We start from the raw sequence: 18233 nt of genomic DNA on the forward strand, positions 1-18233 counted from the left end.
AGAACGGTAAGAGTAGGGTGAACAACCATTTTGACCACCGACACATATTTACATGCGTAAGAGTGTGTGTATGTCAAATGCTTTCGTACACACTTGCAATTACATGTACAATATATACGTATGTATACACGCCATATATACATAGTTACTTTTCTTCTAGATTGTTTTCTTGTCTTATACATGTTGAATATAATTGTCAAAATGAGAACGATTGCAAAGCTGCACGTGTTAATTGTCCATTAAAATATAATGTACAACTGTATGTAGTTTCGATGAAGATTTCTTTGCATATGCATATTAATCTAACTATATGTACAATACACATGTATACGGTTACATTGGACAACTATTTGGCGTCACCAGAATCAACCAATAGAAAATTAGAATTAAGAGATGCACGACTCGTTAGTAGCAGCGATATTAGCCATTCTCTCTGTTTCAGATTTGTTCATAAAAAGGAAAAGGCTTTTGAAAACGTTAGAATAATTCGAGATTGTTCGAATGTACAGTTTCTCGAATAAAAAGAGATCGACTTACGTGGTCGCATTAAAACCGTATGAACGTATGCGTCTTACGATACCGTGCAGCGATCTTAAACGAGAGAAGGGTATAGGGTATCGATCATAGTCTATTTCACTTCACAATGTAGCTTCAATGAAAAAGTTCATGCTCATCGTAATTGATTACCTAATGGTGTGTAAAAGTGATTCAATTTTTCTATGTTAGCGCGATTTAGCAAGCATTGTTGTTATATTATTCGGTGTAGATATATTTCGCGGGTATGCGTGTTTATGGGTAATATTTCCCAAGATTCTTTGGCACAAAGCCGCGAGGCTGCGCGAAACACCCGAGAATCGAATTCGACGTGCGACTCGTGCGAGTAGGAGGAAGATGGGAAAACGGAAATAGAAACAAAAGACATTCGAATTTTACATGACATTCTTCTGATTCGATTTTGATCGCCGTAAATCGTGTAACTTCGCAACCGTTCCGTTTTTATGATCTCAAGGGCAAGAAAAATGGCGAGTGTCGTTTCTTTAGCAGCCGTGATTTCGCGCGCTTCGTTATTCAACTCGTTTCTCCGGCTTGTTAATGTCGTGTGTCGTAGCCGCGACTGCGATCGATGTCTCCAGTAAATTTCCCGACGTACCTGTAAGACAACAGGTTTCTTAATGTTGTGTTTAATGGTACACGATTTCGGTGGTTGCGAGCGTTGCTTTGGTGTATGTGTTGTATCTCGTTTCGTGTTACGATCGTTGCGAACAGCCTCGAGTCTCCAACGAGTCTCGGAATCTTTCTAATCGCCATCTGTCCATTTCCCTTCTTCGAATATTCTCAGCGAAAAATATAGAATGTAAATAGCTAGAAATGATTTCATCGGTAACAGAAACTCTGGTGTAACGAAGCGCGAATCTTTGATATGTCGCAGACAAACTGTTGATGAATCCTATTTTAAGACAGATGTTTACCTGTGGACACGAAACTAAGACTCAAAATAATGACGCGGATCATCGGAGATCATCGCGAAACATTGTTTGTTCGCAGCTCTGGATTCGTAGCGAAACATGTCGACACAAGGCACGGAACTTACAAATTGCCTCGTGACTCGAGATGTCGAGACCATGTTGGACGAGACACAGGTAACAAAACCTTTTTAACTTATTTCAGAAAACAATCTCAATATCTTGGTTATTTCTCGTTTCGCAGGGCAATCGTGCAGATATTTTGGAGTGCCTGTCGGTTTTAATTAACGAGGATAACAATGGGAATGGCCGAATGCAGGAATTAATATTGGACGAACAGTTGTTGAGCGGTACTACGCTGACAGCTGTGACATTACCGGATGGAACGCAAGCATTCATGGCAAATAATTCCAACAACGATGGTTAGAAACGCAATCCATTCATACTTGTACAAAATAGTCATGGAGATAACCTATTTTTCCTTTATTTGCTCTCAACAGTGGACTCAAAGAATCAAACGACTTTAGAATTAGATAATGGAGATACCATATTACTACGGGATGTAACAGAATTTACAGATGGTAAGTCGCTTCAGTTGGAATTAGATCCGGCAATGTTGGTGCAAGCACGTAACGCTACCGTAGAGAATGAAGAGAATACCTATCCAAGAGTGGAGTTCATAGACGGAGCAGCATATGTGGTGACAGGCCATCTGGACGTTGGTAAAGATCTATGGGAAGTTGACAGCGGTAAACTTACAAAAAAGGACTCCAAGATCTTATTAAATAAATTATCTGTGTCGAGAATCAGGCATCCTTGTCCAAGGGAAGGTTGCTCGAAAGTCTACAGTACTCCTCACCATCTTAAGGTGAGATATTCTTTCGGCTATACCAGTTTCATCAAATTTAATAAGAAACGGTTTGATTAAAACAGGTGCACGAACGATCGCACACTGGCCAACGACCATACCGGTGCACGTATCCAAAATGCAAGAAGAGCTTCTCGACGGGTTACAGTTTGAAAGCGCATTCGCGTACACACACAGGAGAGAAGCCTTACAAATGTCCGAACGAAACCTGCGATAAAAGTTTTAAAACTTCGGGGGACTTGTTGAAGCATGTTCGAACGCACACGGGAGAGAGGCCCTTTTTATGTCCTTTCGACGGTTGTGGTCGGTCCTTCACGACGAGCAATATTAGGAAGGTAAATAATCAGATCGAATCCGCGGCCAATATTTATCAATACTTGATACCCAGTACTTAGTACTCGATACCGTCTGTCGATTAAAACAGGTTCACGTGAGAACGCACACAGGTGAACGCCCGTACAAATGTACGCAACCGAAATGCGGGAAAGCTTTCGCTAGCGCGACCAACTATAAAAATCACATTCGTATTCATTCCGGCGAGAAACCCTATGTTTGTTCGATCGAAAATTGTGGAAGAAGATTCACCGAATATTCTAGTCTTTACAAGCACCACCTGGTAAGTCTAGAAAACCTCGTTCGCATCAACAGTAATCAGAACTGGAACGATTCTACTGCTTGGTTCCGAATAATGTATTTTTTTAATTTATAGGTTCACACTCAGCAGAGACCGTTCGAATGTAAAGTTTGTTTCAGAAGATACAGACAGAGTAGCACTCTTATAATGCATAAAAGAACAGCACATGCGTTGGTCGATAACGACGACAACGTGGACGTGTTTTTCCAAGAATCAAGTATACCAGAGCCTTCTAGTCGGGCCAAAGACAGGCGGAAGACGAACGTCCCGCGAGAAAAAATAGATAGTTCTTCGTTAAAGGTAACGCAGAGAATATATTCCAGCACGAACACGTCCAAGGAATCTTCTTCCGAAAGCCTGAATCAATTTTTCTGTTTGTATTATGGAAGGTTGCAGGGAAAGAGAAACAAATTCAAATTCATTCCAAAGGGCTTGACGACTTGCATGACAACGAAACGCAGATATTATTGGTCGGGGATCCTTCCCAAATCGCAGCGTTACAGGTTGGTCATCAATCAATCCCTTGTCCTTTCTTCTCTTCTACGGTACACAGTGATACGATACTTTTCTCTATCGAATCATACCCGACTAACAAAATAACACCAGCTGTTTCGGGCGTTCGTCGTGTTCACAGAAGATCGAGTTGAACGGTGGATTCGACGAGCCTGGGATCGACACCTCGTTCGAAGAACTGAACATAAAGATCGAAGACATAGAGCTTGGATGGCATTAGAGCTTTGTGTTTTTCGAGCTTACGCGTGCGTGATTGCGTGAACCACGTTTATCACGTCTCACAGATATTCGATATTTTCCTCTTTTAAAATATAATGGATTGCGATTTCGTTGCCTTCGATTGTTCCAGTAAACTTATTTTCACTGTATAAGAATAAACTACTTCGGTACCTTTGATTAACAAGAACTGCAATGTTTGACATTATTTCGGTAATAATTCTCCGAAAATCATTATCGTTTTATTAACACGCGAATCTGTATTCCCTCGATTCTCATTCCGTGTTTCCTTTTTTCATTCGAATCTTGTCGCTGTAGACATGTTACGTTATCGGGAAAAATTCTTTGCAGCGCAAATGATTCAATAATCGTTTAGAACGCGAACATTTCGTATTACGACAATTTGAAAATTCTGCGATGCTAATTCGTCAGCGATCAACGCGAGCGAGGTAGATACATATCTTAGTTACAAATAAGAGCGTAGATCGAGGATCATAGATGAAATACGACTAGAGGAAAGGACAAAGAAACAATTGCCGGCCAGTTTTGATAATGTAACGGGCAATTCGTTCGGACATGATCCAAGCGTGCAGATCAGGACCGCGACAGAAAGAACCACTAATCGTTGTTAGCATCGATTTACTAATCAAACATTTTTATTAACACGTCTCGTTACCGGTTCTGGATTTTCTCGAAGATCCGTATCAGTCATGTCTGACCGCTCTCATCGAATATTAATGTCTGGTGCGCGATTCGACGGTGATCGGTGATCTTGTCCCGTGTTCTTCCGTTGTCCATTAGTTTACCTAGTCTTGCTGGTATTTCCTACACATCCGAGAGGAAATATACCACTTGAACGTGACTTTTCTGCCGCGACAAACGATGGGTTAAGACAATTATATTCGGTACATGCCTCTCGTTTTCGGTACGCTTGCGAAATATCGCCCGGCGAACCGGAGTTCCTTTCGAAAGCGTCTATCTGTAATATTAAATCATGTTCCGCGAGCAAGCGATCCTTGTTCCTGACTATCCTCCCACCAGCCAAAAAGTTGTTCGCTCTTGCGATTGCCGCTAGACCACTGTTGGGACGAGCCTCCCTGCCACGGATAAAAGTCACGCGTGTCGTTTTATTCGGAAAAAGAAATCTCTACGTTGCGTTGCTACAGCAGCTTACAAAAGTACACCGCATAGTGATCGCCGTCGTCGTTCTCTCAACGAATTTGTATCAGTAGGATTAATGGTAAGACTCTGCGGTTATTAGCCGATCGACGACAATATCGCCGATACGGTGTACGTTTCGTCGTTATCGGGGCGGCGACCGAACGTTGATTTCGAATCGACGCTCTTTCTCCTATTTAACTTGAAAATGTTTAATTTCGCTTCACTAGGCTTTATAATTTATAATATACGAATTTAAGGTGAGACTCGAGTCCGTCGCGTTTTCCATTACGACGCCGCCGCGAGAAATCGTTTCCGCGACAAATCCGTCAACGGTACCGGGAACAAAACGCATCGTCGAGTTCGCAGCACCGACTTGCAACGGCTGCCACACGCGTTTAGAATATTCGTTCGTATGTCACATACGTATGTATGTATGTATGCGTTGCTCAGATTCCAAGAGCAGACGGGCGTAGACGAGTTTAACGTTTAATTCATCCATCGCATTCGCTCGCGGACGACCCAATTCAGTCGACAGTCGTCATGTACATTGGTTCATGCACGTTTCAACCTGTTTCGTCGTTTCATCATACATGCGCTACTTTCGTTACTTCTCGGTGTCGGTGTTTTCATTTTTCGGGTCTTGAGGGCCTTCGAGGGCCTTGAGCCGCGCGTGACCAGGTCGACGCGACGCGACTCGGTGGTACCATCGGGAACAATGTCATCGTGAACATTTGGCAGAGCTGCGGGGAACCTGTCGATGTTAAGAGAAATCGGGGATGCTTTCGACGAACCCTTGTTACTCGAACAGCTCGGCGAGGTCGTTCGCGAACGAACGGTTAATCGAAATAATAAACTGAGAGAATGAGAGGAAAAAACGGCGTTCGACGCAGCAGTGACCGATGTTAACGCGTACTCGTGGACGTAGTGTTTTTCTTGAAATTTCCGTGTTGCGATTCAACGCTTGCTAATTCTTTGCGAGCTGTTCGGGAACACCTCGGGAACCGTTCGCGTTTAGGTATGTACCTGTTCTTTTCTCTCGCGTTCGCCGCACGGAAAGAATCGGCTTTCGATACTTTTGCCACCACGATCGAAACATTATCGAACGTAAGTCATTGTTTTACTTCTGATAGCCCATTATCGAAAGCACTTTGCTTTTGTTGGTACAACGATTGGTTAATCCACGTTTATTCGGTATCTGTTCCAAGATTGTTTGCCTGTGTAAAGAAGATAAGCTCTTCCTTTATTCGCGTACGCGTAATCTCGGCGGTGTCCGCGCCGCGCGGATCTATGAAATCAAGAAGAAATTAAGCGGCTTTGGTCAAGAACGAATCCATTGAAGACGCGCCGATCTTCGCGTGTCGTATCTCTGTCCCTGGCGGTCTCCGACGCGGAAGAAATCGAGAGAACGCGAAAGAACGAAATCCTCCGATAAAAGTACATTGTACTTGCGACTCGATGTCCAAGGGGGAGGGAGACACCGAGACTCGTTAATTTCATGACATTGTGCTTCCGCAGCGGCGATTTTAATAGGACGTTCGCAGCGAACGCGCGTGATCTTGTTAAGTTTGAAAAGGTCCATCCGCGCGCGCGGCACTCTCTGTCTACCGCGAGGGGTCGATCATCAAAGGCTACCACCTAACATGCCGATGGTGTCCGACATTCTTCGTGTTTTATTGCCGCGTCGGTTAATTCTAATTCTATTCTAAATAGAATTGCAATGCACGCGTCCGTTATCTCCGCGAAGATACGGGGACAGGAGGATGTAGGAGAAGCGATGATCGAACAAGGCTGGCACACCGAAGGGTAAACGGCGCGACGAACAGGAGCTCGGGCACGTGAGCTTGTACAAACGTGTGTTTCTTAGCGCGATAAATCATACGTACGATCGATCTTGTCCTTCGATCTTTCAACCGGCAGAATATATTGCGTTTCGCGAAGTACACGACGCGAGTTACGTAAAACCGTTCTGCGTCGACGAAGGGAACATTTTTGTCGGCGAGCGCGCTCGGTAGCTGCGAAAATTGTAGTCACGCGAGACGCGGAAAACGTCCCCAAGCCTATTTAGTTCTGGACATCGATACGATCGGTATTCATCCGATACGGCGTTCTCTCCGCGTCCGAGACAAATAGCCGATTCAGCCGCGCGGGAAACCGGCTGCCGTCTTCGTGCAAAAGGTATCATTGTTCCTTGGGAAGAACTCGCTTTGTTTCGGAAAAACTGCCCGGCACCGAAAATTGCTCCGTTGTTACGGTTCTCCGACCGTTTGTTCGCGCATCTCTTAGACAGGAAAAAAACCGTCGCATTCGCGACGACGTAGCATGTGTGTGTGTACGTTGCATACGCGTTTTGTCTTCGGACTTCGGAGTAGTTTTGTCCGCTTTTGTTGCTCTGCCCGTTCGGTCCGCCTTCGTCCGATTCGGTTTATTCGTCCGAAGCCTTCGGAGAGGTCTGCCCTCGACTCGGAGACCTCGCGAATCACGGAAATCGCCGAGATCACCGGAGATCTTGCGACATTTCGGGACCGGTCGGAACGATCGTCGGCCGACGGAACGCAGTCCGCCGCTTGTAACGTAATATTGTTCACGGTCGATTTCGGATCGTCGCGCGTCGATCGGGCGAAACGGGTAAATTAACTTGATTTTAGCAACGCGACGCGCGTACACGCGTTGTTAATTAATGTAGTCGACGATGACGCGACGCGCGGTATCTCGACCCTATCGTTCCGTTACAGTTTCTAAGCGAGATTAACGTTCCTCTTTCAGAACTCTTGCGGATCTTTCCCGGTACGGCACGGAGATGAAGGAGCACGCGGCATGAAAACCAAGGGAGGATCATCGGTTTCGCCGACGCTTGAAATCGCATCGTGTGTCTAACGGCGTATCCACGTCCGAGGAGAAAAAAACGAGAAAAGGAGGAGAGAAGACGGAGAGATTTTCGAAGGTCACGAAATCGGAGTCTAAAGAGCTATCATGTGATAATGTGTCGTCGTCGTCGTCGTGTCGTAGCCTACTTGACCGTCCGTAATCTGGTTTTAGTGCCGCGGTAGTAAGAATCGCGACGGCGACAGCGATTCGCGAATCTGCTGGTCCACCTGTTCGCTGTCATCGCGATCCGGCCGCCGCTGCCTATTCCGTCGGGATAAGATCGGCGAGGATCATCGAGTCGCGGTATTTATCGGCCGGGAGGATCGAAGTCGAATCGAATCCGAGGGGAACAGCCGCCAGATGAAACTGGACGTACATCCACGTTGTTCTCTGGAAATAAATCTTTGCAGCGGCTACTCTTGACGTTCGTGTACCGCGTTCACGTTCGCGTTCAAGTTCGCGTTCGCGTACGCGATCACGCTCGCATAGGACCTCGCATCGTTCCTCGCAGCAGCCTTCGCCACCTTCGCCACTTTGGTTCACCTTGAATCGAAGTATGTCGAAGAAACAATGGATAGTCCTGCTGATGCTGTTCTTGACTTACTTACTGCTAGGCGCCTCCATGTTTTACCATATCGAGAGCCCCTTAGAGATGGAGCGCGTGAAAAAGGCGAACCGTGAACGCGAGCAGATCAACGGTGAGCACAGATGCTCATGCGTCAAATCTATCATCCTCTTCCCTGTTACGACACGGTAAACACGACAGAGTTTAAAAACGCGACATCTCTCCTCGTTGTTTGGTTTCGGCCCGATCAAACGTTCCATCGAAAACGTTCCGATCGAAAACGAGGATCGTTCGTCCGGTCGTTCCCTATAAGCCGCAAGAGATACGTAGTGTATCGTTCGCGAAATCACCTCGTCCTGCCACTCCTTCGCGCTGTTTGTCCGGCAAATTAACTGTTACCGTGCCACCGCTTTCAAACGTTCGTTTTCCTCTTGTTCGTTCGCATGTTCGTTGCACGTTCGCGTACATATTCTCGAAGTATTTTGCGTTTTCTGTGTACAAAGGTTCGTCGCTTGCCGGTTGCACCGGATAGCGCGACAATTGCGTTAACTTTTCCAGATGGTACGAGCGTATCGGATAGATAGGATATAATTCACGTATTGTACACAACATGTGTGTACCGCGCTTTTCTTTTCCATTGTTTGGACACGTCGACTCCGCCGCGACGATTACACGAAAAAATTACACGATTACACGACTACCTGTCCTCGTGACCGTTATCGCGGCGAAAAATATTGACCAAAGTACGTTTTATCGGATCCAGATCGATAAGCTGTCCGGCGACGCGTCGATTGCGCGCGCGAAGAGATCCATGGAATTCTCTGCTTCGCTTTGCTCGCTTCTCTCTCGGTGTAATAACCAGAAATCGATCGCGACGCATCCGACGCGTTCGTCCTTTCGATTTTGCGTCACCCGTATCTCTCTGTTTCGCTCGAACGGGAGATCCGACGAATCGAGGAGAGAATGCATTCCGACGAGGCGGGCTGCGTGCAATCGCCGCGAGACAATCGACGCGATGCGATTCGGGGTAATCGATCTACAGGATTTTTTAATTACCGGAACGTCGATTGTGCGCTCTCGCCGCGTAAGACGGGGACGAACAAATCGCAGCAAATGTTCGTTGCGATTAAAATGAAAATCGAGATTAAGATTAGGATTCAAGGGAAGGATTAAGATTATTAAGCCGCGGTTTACCTTTTCAGAGCTGCTTCACAAGTATTACATGCCCGTTCACCACAATGATCGCGACGATATCTTTGGAAAATTGTCACTCTACTGCGGAAAGTCGGTCGGCGGTTATGGCGAAAATGAAACGGACTACTACAGCTGGGATTTTTATAACAGCTTCTATTTCGCGTACACCGTCGTCAGCACAATAGGTGGGTATACACGGCTGATAACGACCGACGTCGCCTTAGAACGACGCGAGCAAGAGTAAAGTCGCGATCGTTTTAGGTTTGTTGCTTCGAGATCGTACGATCGGCACGATACAGATCGATCCGTTCTTATCCGTGCTGGTGTATCGATATCGTATATCAATTTCTATATATATATTATATACAATTTATATATATATATATATATATATATATATATATATATATATATATATAGAGAGAGAGAGAGAGAGAGTATATAATATAATAATATAATTAATATAATAATATATAATATAGAGTATATAATATATACTCTACAATTTCTATATATATATATTATATATATATATATATAATATATATATATTTAGAAATTGATATACGCCGATATATTGAGATATATATATATATATATATATTATATGTTTCTATATATATATAATTCAATATATCAATCTCTCCCTAAAAAAAAAGAGAAAACTAATTGGTGCATTGATTTTTCTGCGTGCCACAGGTTACGGGAATTTGGCCCCGACGAACATGCTGAGCCGCATCTTGATGATATTTTACGGTCTGATAGGCATACCCATAAACGGAATCTTGCTGTCGCAGCTGGGAGAATTCTTCGGGCACGTGTTCGTGAAAGCCCATCAGAAGTACAAATCGTACAAGAATCATGCCCGCGACGATTACTGTCCGGGGAAGCCGACGTTCGAAACGAGAAAACTTGGACTGGCCGCCCAGATACTCGTCTACCTGACACCCGGTTTTGTCATGTTCATATTCTTCCCGGCGTTCCTTTTCTCTTATTACGAAAAGTGGAGCTACGACGAAGCCGTCTATTACGCTTTCGTCACGTTGACGACCATCGGTTTCGGGGACTACGTGGCAGGTCAGATCACGTTCGGTCGTCGCAGACGTCTTCTAATCACTCTGATTCCCTCGACGCCAACGATCATCGAACATCATCATTCGTTCTCGCGTATCCTTTTCATTACTTTCGTTTGATCACGCTCCCGCCTCTACTTCTCTTTCCTTTCTGCGACACCGGCCTTCTTCCTAACACCTTCGAAAACTTATTTCGTTGTTTCGCACTTGGCAGGACAGGACAATAGAAAGGGTGAAGGTTTTTTTTTCGTTTTATACAAAGCCTTTCTGATTTGTTGGATTTCGTTCGGACTTGGATACATCGTTATGATCATGACATTTATCGCTCGCGGTATGCGCAGCAAGCAGATCACAAGGATCGAGCATAAGCTGGCGGTTAATCTGAAACACACGCAGAGCAAGATTTGGAACGAATTCAACAAAGAGATCGATTATTTGCGACGCGTGTTCAACGAACTTCAGCTGTCCAAGGTCAAGGTAAAGGAACGCCGCTCTTCAATATTTTTAGTCGTTATCTAAATCTAAATCTAAGACTGAATCTTCGATTCGCAGATGTAGACCTAACGACAATAAGAGTGGCTGATCGCTGCTTTTAGGCGGGCCGACTGCGATCGGAAATCTTGCGACGCGTTCGTCGAGAAGAAAGTCAATTTGATCCGTTTGCTTTCAGAGGGTGTACGTCGACGAATGCAGCCAGGAGATTCCGCGAGCATACTTCCCGCGAAGCCACAGCTTCCCCGATCTTCGGGACATTTTGTACAGTGGAAAAGGCGGCGAGAACATTGTTCGCCAGAGACCGCGACGCCGCGCGAACAGCGAAGTAGTGCCAACGGTAAGAAAGCTTTGTTAAGGGGGCAAGGTAATAGAGCAATTACATTATTACGGCGAGGGTAATAACATTGTTATTTCCTCCTTGTTATTTCCATCCAAAATTATGGTACTTCAGGGAAATTAGAGATTACTGAGGTCATTCGAAGCAACTTTTTCCTTTACAAAAATGTCCTCCGAGGCGTCGTTAACGAGTTATTAACGAAAAACAGTGACCAATGAGAGGCGAGCGCGAAGCTGCCCAGCGCGCGAAGCCCAGTTCCGCTCATTGGCTCGGCCGCCTAGCGCCAGGCGAGCTCGCCCCTTATTGGTCATTGTTTTTCCTCAATAACTCGTAAACGACGCCTCGGAGAACATTTTTGTAAAGGAAAAAGTTGCTTCGAATGATCTCAGTAATCTCTAATTTCCCTGAAGTACCATAATTTTGGGACACCAAATATATACATTTTGTTGACTAGATAATATCGATAAAAAATATCGATTTTGTTGAACAGAGGGACCCGATAGCACGGGTCGTCTCCGAGACGGATCTCCAAAGGATCGACAAAACTGCAACGTTTGCCAGCCACGCGATAGTCCAGCCGGCAGAATTGCTGGCAAGATTGGTCAACATTCTCGGCTACATGCCGCCGGCCACCGACGACCTCGGAGGCGATTGCTCGAACCAGACGACGTTCGTTCAACAAGAAGCTCCCACGAGACGCAGCGTCTTCTCCAGCAGGCTCGACGACGGCGACGCGAAAGACGTCTTGGCTTCGGAGAAGAACGCGTCGAAATTCGGTGGCTGGACGGTCGGTCCGAACGATCGAATCCCGCGGCTTCTGAAGCCTCGTTCGAGGGCGGCCAGCGAAGTTCGGCTCTACGAGACTAAGAAGAACGAGAATCGGCACGCGGAATGGACTTGGTCCGGCGCAACGGCTTCCAGAACGATACAGGAATTGATGAAAGCGAGGATGAAAGCGGAGGCGAAAGATCGCGGCGACGGCGACGGCAACCCCGATGGCGACGTCAACGCTGACGGTGACGGTGACGGCAGGGGCAACGTCAAAGATCAGAAGTTTTCCACGAAACTTCGTAGCTTCTCGTTCGCCAAGTCCGTTCCGAAGGCGCTGATCTCCTCCGGTCCTTGGAAACATCGTTTCTCGATCAACGCGGTGAAGAAACCTCCGGACTCCGAGCAGAAGAGTAACGCAGAAGAGACGGTCGTTGGAGGTTCGACGGTTCGAGGTGGATTGCAGAGTTTCGACGATGCCCGAGACACGAATGCGATCTCGAGCTCAACCTCGAAGAGGAATTACTACACGTACACCGGCGCCGCTACCGCCCGTTCGGAAACGGAAAGCAGCAATCTGCTCGAGGAAACCAGCCTGGCCGATTTCGTTCGAGCCCTCTCGTTCCTGCAGGCGAGCGTCGCCACCACCGGAAATTGGGCGGCAACGGAAACCGGCGGGGATGATCGCGTTCAGGAAACTCGGCCCCAAAGAAAAATGGGAATCGCGTCCCTGTCGCCGCCGAAGCTTCCCAGTCTGTTTACATTGTTCTCGTCGTCTCCGGCCGCATCTACAGGCTCCAGTAGTAAATACGAGCGAAACACGAACGGTGAGACTGCCCCCGGTAATCGGGAAACGAGAAGGGGAAGTTTAGCTTTCGGTGGGCCACAGATCCCGAAACCGAGGCGATTCTCGTTGAGGCCGGTTGTGACGCCCACGAGTCCTCCGACGCCGCCGAGGACCCCGTCACCCTTCCTACCGGTAAGTCTTTGCTCGTGATAGAAACTATTTCTATCACTATCATACCGGTAAGTCTTTGCTCGTGATAGAAACTATTTCTATCACTATCATACCAGTAAGTCTTTGCTCGTGATAGAAACTATTTGTATCACTATCATACCAGTAAGTCTTTGCTCGTGATAGAAACTATTTCGATCACTATCATACCAGCAAGTCTTTGCTCCTTCGAAACGATTTCTTTCTCTTGACAGGACCCGCGGCAATTGTCGCACGAGACCAAGTCAATATTTCTGTTCGATTCGCCCAAGGAACCGTTGATACGAAAGGAAGGCGCTCCGGGTCTCTCGTCGCCGATCATGCCGTCCGCGCCCAATCAAGCTCGACGTTTCTCCTTGCGTCCAGCTCAAAATCAGGCTACCGCTACGACGGAGGAAACCGCGACGACCGTTCTTCCTATGGTGAAACCTTTACCTCGGTGGAAGGCCGGCATGCTACAGCGACAGATCGGTCAGAAGAATCTGAGACGTCGCGTCAGGGCCTTCAGCCTGAGCGACGTTCACGTTGACGACCTCGTGGAGAAGCTCGAAGATTCCGGACCGTTGTCGCGCGCTCGCGAAACGAGCAATCTCGAGACCGTGCCTACAAATTCGAAGCATGCGCCTCCGCGAACAAACCAGATGGCTGCCGATCACCACGTCGTCTCTACCGAACGTACGGACCAATCGGTACCTTCGACCGATGCGACGAAGAAACGGTACGCGTCCTTCACGCAAGCACCTTACGCGAGCAGTCGGCCCGTCGACAAAACCGTTCGGATCGTTGACTCTCGTCTACCGTTGATCGATCGCAGTACGATCTCCAATGAATCGTCGTCTTATCAGCAGCAACAACAGCAACCCGAAAGAGCGGACAGAGAGCGCGGTCATGTAATTCCCATGGAATCATCCGTGTTCGGCAGTTTTCAAAACGTCGCCGACGAGATCACGCTGCCACCGCTGATGCAAGTGAAAGTTGAAAATCCTGTCGCTGAGGCAACCGCTTCTCCGCAGGGTTCGTCGGTAAACGCAACGGTTGATACTCGCTCGGACGACTCTATTCATCTTAGGGAATTGAAGATAGAGAAGCCTAATTCTCGATCGAATGTATCGTGATACGATAATGATAAATCGTGACCTCTTCGATTTTCATTCCGTTCGTTTGCAACGCGCGTTCTCCAAGCTACTACTCGATGTCGGTGATCGACAATAGCGAAAAAGTGGCCATGGTCCGCATGGATGATTTCAATTTCTCAGGTCAACAACCGTCTCGTGGTTACAAACGACGAGAAAGGGAAGAAGAAAGAGAAAGCCAAGTAAATTGAAGTGTGAAACCCTGGTACCGGTGTGTTATTCTACCGCTCTGGAAGACGGTATCGTTTCGAGAGGATAGTCACGGTATCGTGTCGCTGCAATGCCATTCCTGAAACGATTCATATTTTATTCAACCATTCGATACAATAAATTACGTAATAATATTTCATTTATACAAGAACACCAGTTTCTCTTCCTTTTTGGTGCATGTTCAAACAAAGTAATGAACATAATGGATGAATAAGAAATCGCTGAAACTCCACTGAATGCACTGAGAAAAGGGAGAGAGAGAGGGAGGGAGAGATTTCTGTCTCTGTCTGTTTTGTTTGGTAGAAAAGTACTATTTCAGTAATGCGCTAAATTTTCAGGTAACTCAAAAACTTTTTAGTCTCTTTCTTAGTTCCTCGACCAACTTTGCTCTGGGTATTAGAACCTCGACACGAGACGTAACTTCCCGCAACGTTACTTCGCCTCGGGCCAATTCCCCTTCACCGATTATTACGGCCAACGGAATACCATTCTCCTCGCAGTGCTGTAACTGCCCCAGTATTTTCACGTTCTTTTTGTAGGAGTGTTCCGCTTTTAGTCCAGCGTCCCAAAGGTCCGACACAATTTTCATTCTTTCCTCGTGCAAATTCTTTTGCGCGCTCGCCACAAAAACTTCGACTTCGGCGGTGCGTGTTTTTAAACCCTCTCGATTCAATTTCGCCTCCATCACGCTGAAAATGCGTTCGATACCCAGCGACAAACCGACGCATGGTACCGTTTTGTTCTTACTGTCGAACATTCCAACCAAATTATCGTAACGGCCACCACCCGCGATGCTACCAACTTCGACGCCGTCGCCTACAAACAAATGAAAACAAAATGATTTTTCTCCGTTCTCGTAGAAACAACGAGCATCGAACTCACCCATCAGTATCGCCTCGAATATCACGCCTGTGTAGTAATCGAGACCTCTGGCGAGACTAAGATCGAACTGCATCTTGTCCGCCACTTGGTAAATATTGCAGTATTTGAATAACAGTTCCATAGCGTCCAGACTTTTTACGGCAGCTTCTTGCATCATCAGCTTCGGATCATTTCTTAATTCGGCAACGAGTTCCACACCGCCGGACTGCGACACGTACGTACCAATTTTGTCGACGGTCGATTCGCTCAATCCTCTCTCTTCCACAATCTCCTTTCGAACTTCCGACCAAGGACTCTTGTCGAGCTTATCTATGGACGAGCAGACACCGCGGAATTTGTCCTGTGGTACACCACACACAGCGAATATACCGTCTAGCAACGATCGATGATTCACTTTGATCGTGTAAGGTCCCAGGTCGAGCAGTTGCAGTGCTTCCGATATAATACGTAAGCATTCCGCGTCAGGAATCATGTGATCGTATTGACCAGCAATATCAAAGTCCTTTCAATAATATCAATAAACGTTAAAAACCACAAACTTTTTTCTGAAGAATTATGAAACTATGTACATCGCGCCAATTATTATTTACGCTTCACTCACGCATTGATAAAATTCCCTGTATCTACCCTTCGTCGTGGCCGGATTGTCTCTTCGATAAACCTTGGCTATATGGTACCTTTTGATGCTGGAGATTTTTCCCATAGCCAGATACCTGGCAAAAGGAACGGTTAAATCGTACCTGAGAGCCAAAATCTCTCCGCCCTGATCTTTCAGATCGTAGATGAGTTTTGAATCCTCACCATACTTTCCAGTTAAAACTTCCTAAGACCAAAAGGATATGTATTAATTTCGGCACCGAATTTTTTACCTCAACGAATCGCTTTGCATTCAAAATTCGCAAATAATGTACCTTCAACTCAAAGACAGGTGTGTCTATAGTCTCTGCTCCATGCCTCTTAAAGATGGTAATAATTTTATCCAGGACTCCCAACCGTACAGCCATCTGCTCAGGTCCATAATCTCTGGTACCTTTAGGGGTTTTAAGAATCAGCTTGGACGGCACATTTTTTTCTCCTAACTGTGCTTTCAGTTCCAACAATTTAGAAACTTCGTCCGCTATCTACTGAAAACAAACAAGGCAAACTATAAATGTATTCCATCGATATGTTTTGAACCAACCAAACAACTAGATTATCGCATCGTTCAAATTGTGCTTAATCCGAAAGAATGCTCTTACTACGTTTGCATACCTTATACCCCGCGATTGAATTGGCGGCGTGACAACATTGTCGTATAGTCAGGATGCAATTGGTCCGTGCAAGACATAACATCCCAAAGGAGACAGTCATATTTCAAGAACCGGAACGAAAGAAGAAAAGTCCGCCTCAGTGTTGATTATCGAACTACCCGAAAGAAGAAACGGTACTATATGAACCAGCTGGCAAGCAAACGCTATAAATTACATTATTTTCTAAATGGTGCGGATCAACTTTTTAATGTCTCCGTCATCGATCAAATTTTCAGGAACTTTGTTACAAACCTAATAAATGGATGACGCACGACAGAAACTAGATGAATCCATAATTCATAGCGTTCTTGCTCAGGAATAAACAATAACCTCACCTTTTGATCAATCGAGTGCCGCTCGAACGAGCTACAAGCGTTTATACGATCAACTTTTCTCATCAAGGGAGTAATTGGTCCTTTCGGCTGTGAAAACGCGACACGTTCTGCTTGATCGAAACTTCGTATATTCGTGAACCATCTTTTCAAGTGTAACCATTTTGAGAGCCGCTCGTCGAAGGTAGCACAGAAGTCGTACAATAGAGCGTCTTTAGTGGTAGGCACCCAACCGCAAACATAACTAACCTCAGCAAACTCGTGGTTTAGACTCTCCAATTGTGTTTCTAAGTCCCACGAATTCGTTAAATCCTGAGAGACGGAAAGGGATCCGATACTGTGATCTTCGATAAGTTTCGAAGCAGACAAAACATCGAAGATCGTACCTACGTCGCCAGAAGAATCGGCGAAGTTTATGTGTCGAAAGAAAACGTGGCAAATTAAAACTCGATCGGGTGAAAGTTCAGTTCTTGTAAACAGTAATTGACCGTGAGTAACAATCAGAGGTATTTAACGTTATCATGCCGTATGTACGTATATGTATGTATATCTAAAGTATGCTGACATTGTTGTATTTGCACATGGTCGCAAGAATTGGTCAATGTTACCAGAAGGCATCGCTTTGTCGTTCGCAACGAAAACGATTTGCGACCGCACGAATAAAAAAAATGATCAAACTCGATCATACGAAGACGTATAAATACTCGATCATACCTCGGTATCGCTGGCTTTCGCGGCTTTCAATTTGCGGACAAGTTCTCCTTGCTCTTTCACACGTTCCAACAGTCTTTCTCTGATTTCGTCAGCCATGGCAAGTCCTCGATCCACCTTCGTCCAAGTCCAATACTAAACGCAAACGTCTCGCGCGGCGTCGCATCGCTATGCTTTCAAATACATACAGGTTATATCCGTGTTCCACTCGGCATTCTTCACTGTGGTAAGCGCTGGAACAGTTTATGGTGTAATCAATAGTATAAACAGACTGCGCGATCTGTGGTAAAATCGCCCAAGCTACATCCCCACGTGTATGTAAATACATACGCAGGACTTGGAGACATCTATGTTGTGTTTAAGATACCAAATAGACTGTCGGTAATTTAGCTAACAGTTTGAACGCTTTGCCGCTATCCCAATTAGCGCTGTACCGACTTCAAATAGTGCTTCATTTTTTCTTCAAAATAAAATTCACGCACTGCACTGAACCTTCCTCTTCCGAATAATACCATTAAAAATCGAAAAAG

General features: G+C 45.8%; 3 protein-coding genes across 20 annotated transcripts; 2 read left to right on the plus strand and 1 right to left on the minus strand.

The window, feature by feature from the left end:
• The first annotated feature begins 542 nt into the window (after positions 1-542).
• LOC117229594 (uncharacterized) lies at positions 543-3884 on the plus strand. Of its 8 annotated transcripts, none has more exons than XM_076520162.1 (9): positions 543-693; positions 1546-1640; positions 1708-1885; positions 1964-2331; positions 2397-2666; positions 2756-2947; positions 3041-3265; positions 3355-3468; positions 3600-3884. In XM_076520162.1, the coding sequence occupies exons 2-9, from the start codon at positions 1566-1568 to the stop codon at positions 3696-3698; spliced, it is 1521 nt and encodes a 506-aa protein (XP_076376277.1). In that variant the 5' UTR covers positions 543-693; positions 1546-1565; the 3' UTR covers positions 3699-3884. The 8 variants fall into 8 exon arrangements, with proteins under 8 accessions (XP_076376277.1, XP_076376276.1, XP_076376275.1 ...); XM_076520161.1 differs by having other exon boundaries at positions 555-693; positions 1458-1640; XM_076520160.1 differs by having other exon boundaries at positions 560-693; positions 1462-1640.
• A 410-nt stretch (positions 3885-4294) lies between these two features.
• Positions 4295-14623, plus strand: Ork1 (open rectifier K[+] channel 1). Of its 7 annotated transcripts, XM_076520156.1 has the most exons (9): positions 5335-5870; positions 7619-7796; positions 7892-8418; positions 9488-9664; positions 10179-10556; positions 10767-11029; positions 11223-11384; positions 11875-13131; positions 13362-14623. In XM_076520156.1, the coding sequence occupies exons 3-9, from the start codon at positions 8277-8279 to the stop codon at positions 14259-14261; spliced, it is 3279 nt and encodes a 1092-aa protein (XP_076376271.1). In that variant the 5' UTR covers positions 5335-5870; positions 7619-7796; positions 7892-8276; the 3' UTR covers positions 14262-14623. The 7 variants fall into 7 exon arrangements, with proteins under 7 accessions (XP_076376268.1, XP_076376271.1, XP_076376266.1 ...); XM_076520153.1 differs by lacking the exon at positions 5335-5870 and adding an exon at positions 4295-4934 and having other exon boundaries at positions 7619-8418; XM_076520151.1 differs by having other exon boundaries at positions 5335-5959; positions 7619-8418.
• Positions 14566-17931, minus strand: HisRS (histidine--tRNA ligase). Of its 5 annotated transcripts, none has more exons than XM_033486153.2 (6): positions 17707-17931; positions 16996-17304; positions 16283-16492; positions 15973-16194; positions 15372-15873; positions 14566-15305 (listed from the first exon to the last, which is right to left on the minus strand). In XM_033486153.2, the coding sequence occupies exons 1-6, from the start codon at positions 17800-17802 to the stop codon at positions 14833-14835; spliced, it is 1812 nt and encodes a 603-aa protein (XP_033342044.1). In that variant the 5' UTR covers positions 17803-17931; the 3' UTR covers positions 14566-14832. The 5 variants fall into 5 exon arrangements, with proteins under 5 accessions (XP_033342044.1, XP_033342045.1, XP_033342046.1 ...); XM_033486154.2 differs by lacking the exon at positions 16996-17304 and adding an exon at positions 16623-16775 and having other exon boundaries at positions 17707-17907; XM_033486155.2 differs by lacking the exon at positions 17707-17931 and adding an exon at positions 16623-16775 and having other exon boundaries at positions 16996-17134.
• Between the last annotated feature and the right edge of the window lie 302 nt (positions 17932-18233).

This window comes from Megalopta genalis, chromosome 3, assembly GCF_051020955.1.
Source record: "Megalopta genalis isolate 19385.01 chromosome 3, iyMegGena1_principal, whole genome shotgun sequence".
Lineage (NCBI taxonomy): Eukaryota > Metazoa > Arthropoda > Insecta > Hymenoptera > Halictidae > Megalopta > Megalopta genalis.